The following is a 7,821-nucleotide window of genomic DNA, read 5'->3' as shown; positions in this document are numbered from 1 at the left end:
ATATATTGGGAATGAAGGTGTGAGCTCCACGATAAATACACAAAAGGAAAGGAATCACAGACTGTACAGAATAAAGAAAAAGATACATGTTAAAGCCAAGATAAAACATTGAAAACTCAAGTCCGCTGTTCCTCATCCAGGCGGGTGGGGGCAGCAACATATTCGCCTTCACCTCTTGTTTCATCCTGTGGCGCTCTTTTGCGACTTCTTCTACGGGGACGCGCCTCTGACGCACCTGCAACGATCATCACCCCGAGCGGAACACGCGGGTTGTTGAACCAAACAATTATTTCTGCCGAGTAACAACAAGACTACTCGCTACTTTAACAGCAAGGTTATTTAACTCTGCATCTCCCGCGTTTAAACGGAGTCAAAGCAGATCGACTGACGCACACACAGCGGACAGCCATTGCATTAAAGCTTCGCTGCACATTGGTGAGCTTTTCGGTTGCTAAATAGGTCACCACTTTTTGTTGATAGTCCGGTATCGTAGACTTCAACAACATGGTGGTGCTGAAAAGTGTTTCTCCTCCCACCGATGGAGTGAGACACGAGCAAGCCGAGACTAGTGCCATCCTAGATGGCAAGGGTTTGGGCTGTGGTACCCTCTACGTCGCGGAAACGTAAGTGTGAAGTTACACAGTCGATCAGCTTGTCCAACTTCTGCCCTGACGGTATACGAGAGTAAATGCTATGTTGTTGTGTTTGGTAGGCGTCTGTCGTGGTTTGACGGGACCGGGATGGGCTTCTCTCTGGAGTACCCGACTATCGGTCTACATGCCATTTCTCGAGACCTGGGAACCTACCCGCAGGAACACCTTTACGTTATGGTGAATGCAAAGCTCAACGGTGAGTAGAAGGGGCATTTACACGGCCACACAAATGCACTCTCCCTGCAATTGTTCATAATTGATAATCTAACGTTACCTGATGTAACAGTTGGTTAATAAGCAGAGATTCAATCCTAGTTTTTTGGGTTAGTGTGTATATGGATTACAGGGTAAATAAAATGTGTATCATTGTTTAAAGGTCCAGTGTGTATAATTGAGTGGAATGGACTGGAAAATAACACTCATAAGTATGTTTTAATAAGTGTATAATCCCATGAAAATATGTTTGTGTTTGAGTTCTTTTTATCTACATGGGGGAGCGGTCCAGATCGGACAAATAAAAAAAAAGCTTTAAGAAAATGTATTTTTGAGAGTTTCAGGAAAGAGTGTGGCGTGTTATCCGCATGGCTAGGACCTGTTTGTGATTCTTTTTTAGAAGTCGTTGTGTAGGAGTGTTATAATGAACGATGTTGTTTATTAATTGCACCACACCCAGTGGTGTTATAATGTGTATCAAAGAAGCACAACCCTGTCACCCACCGCAGCGTTATACTAATGGTGTCCTAGAAGCCTAACCCCCTCTCGGAAGCATACATCATCCGCTGCACAGACAGAGCTCCACACAATGTTGCAAAATTGAAATTCATTTGTAATTATTTTATTGCGGTGGGAAAGAACTGCAACGACAATCACTTTCATTGTAAAAGTACTAATGGCTTTACATCACAGGCTAAATAACTACATACAATTCATCTTTTAAAGAACCTCATCAATTGATACTTTGCCACGATGCTGTCGTAGACGATAACATAATTTTGGAAGTACTTACTAGCACCTTACGCAATAGAGGTCAATACAGGTAGACGTAGTCGTTTGAAAGGGAGAGGTGAGTAGAGGGTATTCAGCTGGTTGCAATCTGCAACCTCACCGCTAGTGGCCATCTCAATTTTACACACTGGCCCTTTAAGCTGATTGGCTCACTTTATAAATTGGATGATCATTGTCAGAGCCACCGTTATCAAGGAAGGATAATATCCTTATCCTCGTAAACATCTCGCACACAGATGAGAACGATGCAGAGATGAGAGAGAATGCTGAGGATGAAGAGGATGAAGACGCCAGTGATGATGATGGTGCTGGTGGTGCTGGTGATGATGAAGAGGGAGTGATCACCGAGATCAGATTTGTGCCCAGCGACAAGGCAGCATGTGAGTACAAAAATCCAGGACAAAACCAGCAGGAGACCAGCAATAAAACGAAACTCAAGAGATAAAGGTTTACGTGTGTTGCGCGTGTGTCTGTTTAGTGGAGTCCATGTTCTCTGCGATGTGTGAGTGCCAGGCGATGCACCCCGACCCGGATGATGAAGACTCTGAGAACGACTTTGAAGGGGAGGAGTACGACGTGGAGGAGGCTGGTGAGACTCTCTCTCTCCACGCTTACAAACAGTTTTCTCTCTTATCACTTACCGACATGCTTTCCTCCACACAGTCTAAGTTCAATTGCATGGACAGCTATTGTCAGTAGTAGTTCTGTGGAACCCTGGAAATGATGTGGTGAGATAGACTAAGCTGCAGAAGGGGTAGCAAGTGTTTACAAAGCGGCTGTTATGCTAGCTGTTATGGATGAGGTTTTAATGGTTGTTTCGGTCACTAACTCGATCTCTCTCACTTGTCTGTCGGTCTGTTCCCCGCCTGCTGCTCCGGGTTCCTTTGTTAAGAAGCTGGTAAGATATCACAACTCAAATTTTTCAATAATTTATACTTTACCTGCTTATTTCCTCTGAGAACCAATTTTTTTTGGTTCTCAGAGGAAATAAGTATGCCATGTATCACCAATGGAGTCCTTGAGTATCAATAATCATCCCTCCTATGATAAAGTCCTGCCTTTATATCCCGTTTGAGATGATTCATCACAGAAGCAATCATGCGTTTTCAAAAACATTAATTTTAAACGCACCTGAATCACAGAAATAATCTCTCTCTACCTTCCAACCTTCTCTCCTTTCACTCGACCTCACCCTGCATATCTCTTCCTCCCTCATCTCAACCTCATCCTCTCTCACTTCATCCCTCTCTCACTCCATCTCATTTCTTCTCTGTTCACCCCTCTCCATTCTCTATTGCTCTCTGTCTCCCCCGCATCCAGAGCATGGTCGGGGGGACATCCCTTCCTTCTACACCTGTGAGGAGGGTCTGTCGTCGCTGAACTCTGAGGGCGAGGCCACCCTTACCCGGCTGGAGGGCATGTTGGCTCGGTCCGTCGCCCAGCAGTTCCACATGGCCGGCGTCCGCACGGACGACACCGGCGGTGACTTCGAGGGTATTTAAAGATGTATATATTTCTTTATTATTGAATGTTTTGGAATTATTTTTATTCTTTCACATTTGCGGTTTATCAGTGATTTGCTGTTGTATGGGTTTAGTATCGAATGGCGCGGTACCACAGCAAGCATTGCATTAAAATATTTGGTTTCGGTCATAACAACCCTCCTGTGAGGGTGGTGTTATTGTGTCGGTTGGGATGGTTTGTGTTGTCCATGTGTTGGTGTCTGGTCAGATGGTTTGTGTGTTGGTGTCTGGTCAGACGGTTTGTGTGTTGGTGTCTGGTCGGATGGTTTGTGTGCTGGTGTCTGGTCAGGCGGTTTGTGTGTTGGTGTCTGGTCAGGCGGTTTGTGTGTTGGTGTCTGGTCAGGCGGTTTGTGTGTTGGTGTCTGGTCAGATGGTTTGTGTGGACCATGTGTTGTCTGGTCAGATTTTGTGTGGTCTGGGCAGATGGGTTTGTGTGGTCCATGTGTTGGTGTCTGGTCAGATGGCTTGTCTGGTCTGGTCAGATGGTTTGTCTGGTCTGGTCAGATGGTTTGTGTGTTGGTGTCTGGTGAGATGGTTTGTGTGGTCCATGTGTTGGTGTCTGGTAAGATGGTTTGTGGGGCTTTGTGGTTCTTGTAAGGTGGTTTGTATGTTCTTTCTATTTGTTGATGTTTTGTTGATTGTGACATTGTTGGCCATGTGTTTGTAGTCAGCTGATTTACACTAGGTGTGTGTTTTCAGATGGGATGGATGTGGAGGGAGGATCCGCAGAGGCTGGACAGTTTGAAGATGCAGATGCGGACGTGGATCACTGGTAAGCCACTAGCTACCTCTAGCTACTTTTAAGACTGTTAGAATATCCCAACAAATAATAAGTTGATTGTTTGTCATGACCAGTCGCCCACTTGAGTACATTTAGGTGATGACCCTAGACTATAATAGGAATTTTTTTTATCATTTAAACGACTAAAGTTAAGCTTTGATCAGCAAGAGGCACAACACTAATCAGGGATCAATCAACCAGCTTGCTTAGTACATTAGCCAGCTGGGGTTGCACCGCTTGGTAGATCACTACCAAAATGGTGTTTGTGTACAATAGACGGTCACGGCTTGCGTTCTTCATGCTGTCATTCTGTTGTCCCTCTGTAGATGGCGTTCTAGTGGTGCAGCACTCGGGGTTGATGTTGCATTTTAGGTAAGAATGATTGAAAGACGGCAATTCCCCCCCCGGTGTCACAGAACTTCCTGGTCTCCCATCCTGTCTCCCAACCTCAAAGAAGGAAGCGGCACTCTTCTTCGTCAACTCGATAGTCTAACATCGGCTCTTATCTAGATTATCTAGCACACAAAGTGTCCTCCGGTGTTGTAGACCTTATGTCACGCTTATTTGTTTATTAACATGGCATATTTATCTACCCTGAAAACAAAACAGCCTTACATATCGTACGTTTCAATATGTTTTATATTAAACACGCTGGATCTTGTATTGTATTCGTTTCCAGCTCTTACTGTCACAAGTACAGCCAAGTTCAGGATCGCACTCTCAACCTGTTATGTTTTGCTGGACTATTGAGACGTGACTGTAGACTAGTTCCATTCCAGTAGGGTATTGAGATGCAGCCCCTGATATAGTTGTATCTTACTTTTGGTCTTTTTGTGTGTTTTGTACCTTTTAGACCAACTTTATATGTCATTGTCCCTGAGAAGAACAGCCGTCTTTGTATAAAAACTTAATAAATAATTTTTCTACAAAAAGTTTACAATTGTTTTTATATTGAGCACTGCTGTAATTTCACTTTGTTACCCGTTTAAATGTATTCAGTGTTTTAATTTTTTGTTAAACGGTACAACTGATTCACTGTAAAGTTATAGCACAGACATTTAAATGTTACAAGGTAAAGCTTGCAAGCTTTTTCGTAATTCAAGTTCCATAGTTTTATTTAACATTAAATGAATAGACAAACGTACAAATAAAGTGAATTTTAGACTTGTAATAACAGTTGAACATTTGGCTCACATTTTAAATTGTCTTGTCAAAACGAACAGAACCAGCAGCTAGCTTCTTTAAAAGCCTTGCCAAACGGCACTTCAGAGGGGTCAAATCCTCAAACACCAAATGAAAGATATAAAAAAAATCTGGGTGTCCACTGATTTCACAAATTATGAACATAATGGAATGTTGTAAAGCTTCCCATAGAAAAACAAACTTCAATAGTACATCATTCTTTGGGACATCTATTACAGTTTGATCCCCAAGTCAGTTTCAGTTTCTTGGATCTCTTCATGAGAAGCGACATCCCATGGTGCCAATCAGAAACATAAATTGCAATGTGTCACCCGAGGCAGTTAATAATTGATTGTGTGCTTTAAAAACAATATTCAAAGAAACATTACTATGCACTACTTGCATTACAGTGAAACATAATTCTTCACAGTGAAAAGGTGATTAGTCGTAACTTTTCCATACATTGAATACAATTTTGAGGTTTAATTATTTGTCATATGCTCATTAACTAAAATAATCCAAATGGATATCTTAGCCACAGTGTATCAACATAAACTAGTTATCAAATATTGTCTATAGTCCTTATCTAATAACCTAATGATAAAGAAGTGCTCTGTGCCAGGTACCAACATATTCACCCGTTTTTAAATAAATGGAATAGTGAACCATGCTTAGTCAAAATGTCCCGAACAACACATGGCACCACTAATCAGTTGTCATACTCATGCAAATATCTGACACCATTTCAGCCAATCAGAAAGCGCTTTGCAATGCCCTGCTTCACCAGAAGTGGATCTACACCTGTGGTTATAGACCTTCAGTGCTCATTAATGTCTTGATGTTTCCCTCTGACCCCCACAGTGGTGGTCATTCTTCTCATTTCTCCTTCTTAGTCTCCCGAGGGCGGTAGGGAGTGGGGTCAGAAGTCGGCCACAACATCCGAACGACTGGGCCAAACATCAGCAACGACGTCAACATTCCTAACGCAGAAGATGAAGAGGGATGTGATATTGAATTTAAAGGATGATTAGATGAAAGTTAAAAGGAGACATAGTTAAAGGTAGACAGACAAATAATGGTCTTCACATTGTCCACCCGGATGTATGCTGTGTAGGTCAGCCCACCCAGGGACTGTACCAACTGGTAGGCTGCTCTATTTAACCTACATCTGGTTGGACACTCCCATGTGTGATGTCACAAGAGAGTCGATTTTAAAGTGACTTGTTAATGGCTGATCAACATCACACCTTTAAGAGTAGCTAAACATGAGCTTAGCTTTAACAGTAGCGTTTGCCTGGTAACCTAGCAGCTAAATGTTCGGTGAGGAGTAGCAGCAGTGTCAGCCTGGTTACCTAGCACTGGACCAGCCCAGTACACCAGACTGTACTCCAGGAAGGAGTTCCCACTACAGGGGAACTGGGTAGAGAAGGCCAGCGAGGGGTTAAACACTGCCCCGCTCACACTGCCACCTGGAACACATACATATTTATAAATGCACACACATATAGATATATATAGCACACATTAACACTGGCCCATTCTCTCTCTTTCTCACACACACACACACACACACACACACACACACACACACACACACACACACACACACACACACACACACACACACACACACGAATGGGGGGAGGGGCATCTTCAAGGATGCTCCCTGATAATATTGCAATCGAGCACTGAACCTGACGGGTAAGTCCTACGCTATCCTACCCCGAACTAAAGCCCCAACCCTTGCAGAGCACATAAACACCCTACCTGCGTACACCAGAGTGGTGACGACAGCCGCGATCAAGTGCACACGGTATTTCTCCTCCACCGCCTGCGTGCGGGAAATCACGGTCTGCACGCAGAAGGCGCCCGCGAACTCCACCGCGGCAGTGTGCGGCAGAGTCGCACGGATCTGGCTGATGCACCGGAAGCCGAGCAGCTTGTGTCGCAGGTGGAGGTCCGAGAGACCGAGACCCCACACCTGTGGCACCACCGCGCGAGCCACGCACGCCGCAGCGAACTGACACGCGACCCGTTGCAGGGCACACCTGCCCGCGAGCCTTTTGCTGCAGGCACGCTCGAGCGCGCCGCAGGCGTTACCGAGCGCGCCGCCGAAGGTGAGCCCGTGTACCACGCACGCCAGGTAAGTCAGCGTCAGCGAGAGTCGCGGCTCCACGCGTCCTACCTCGGCCAACAGCTTGAGCTCATGCGTGCAACAGCAAAGCTGCAACGTGGATACAAACTCCACAGCGTACACCTCAAGTGTGGTTTCCGCGACCAGTGCACTCTTCTTCAGCAGCCTGCGGGACGCCTCGCAGAGCAGGACCACCCCGACGAGAACGCACACCGACACCCCCACGTCCCCGTTCGCCATCTCCACAACGGCCCGTGATGTAAGGGGGGGGAAGTGGTATCTGGTTCTCCTCCTTCGTTTGTTCCTTGTCCTCCGCACTGTCGGGGCCGATGCATCCGTTCCCGAGTGTAAAGTGATTCTGGAGTGGTCAGGTCCTGCTCACATGCGGAAGTGGATCTCCTCCTCCTCCCCCCAACCCCACAAATTCCACCGTCACCCCATAATCTATGCTTCTTCTCTCTTACTTCCTTCCTCTTCCATCACACATGATTCGGGTATTTGCACAGCGTTGCACTTTTTGTTTCCTTCTTTCTTAAATAAGAT

At 45.3% G+C, this 7,821-nt stretch overlaps 2 protein-coding genes across 2 annotated transcripts; one reads left to right on the top strand and one right to left on the bottom strand.

The window, feature by feature from the left end:
- Positions 1-242: 242 nt before the first annotated feature.
- Positions 243-3,957, top strand: clns1a (chloride channel, nucleotide-sensitive, 1A; the record flags this gene model as incomplete). Its single annotated transcript, XM_079731894.1, has 6 exons — positions 243-623; positions 713-849; positions 1,895-2,038; positions 2,137-2,247; positions 2,979-3,152; positions 3,881-3,957. The coding sequence occupies exons 1-6, from the start codon at positions 505-507 to the stop codon at positions 3,955-3,957; spliced, it is 762 nt and encodes a 253-aa protein (XP_079588020.1). The 5' UTR covers positions 243-504.
- Positions 3,958-5,227: 1,270 nt separating this feature from the next.
- LOC307072393 (aquaporin-11-like) lies at positions 5,228-7,635 on the bottom strand. The gene is made up of 3 exons (XM_079731674.1): positions 6,912-7,635; positions 6,497-6,613; positions 5,228-6,124 (listed from the first exon to the last, which is right to left on the bottom strand). Exons 1-3 carry the CDS (start codon positions 7,516-7,518, stop codon positions 6,021-6,023), a joined length of 828 nt encoding a protein of 275 aa, XP_079587800.1. The 5' UTR covers positions 7,519-7,635; the 3' UTR covers positions 5,228-6,020.
- Between the last annotated feature and the right edge of the window lie 186 nt (positions 7,636-7,821).

The sequence above is a fragment of the Pollachius pollachius genome (genome assembly GCF_949987615.1).
Source record: "Pollachius pollachius genome assembly, chromosome: 3".
Taxonomy (NCBI): Eukaryota; Metazoa; Chordata; class Actinopteri; order Gadiformes; family Gadidae; genus Pollachius; species Pollachius pollachius.
The sequence above is the reverse complement of the archived record's forward strand: the minus strand, read 5'-3'. Positions and strand labels throughout refer to the sequence as shown.

Excerpts from the sequence above, each read along its gene's own strand:
- LOC307072393 (XM_079731674.1), bottom strand. The coding sequence starts at position 7,518 with ATGGCGAACGGGGACGTGGGGGTGTCGGTGTGCGTTCTCGTCGGGGTG. Across the intron at positions 6,614-6,911 it reads CACCACTCTGGTGTACGCAG|GTGGCAGTGTGAGCGGGGCA; the intron begins GTAGGGTGTTTA and ends TATGTGTTCCAG. Across the intron at positions 6,125-6,496 it reads CTGGGCTGGTCCAGTGCTAG|GAATGTTGACGTCGTTGCTG; the intron begins GTAACCAGGCTG and ends CTTCTGCGTTAG.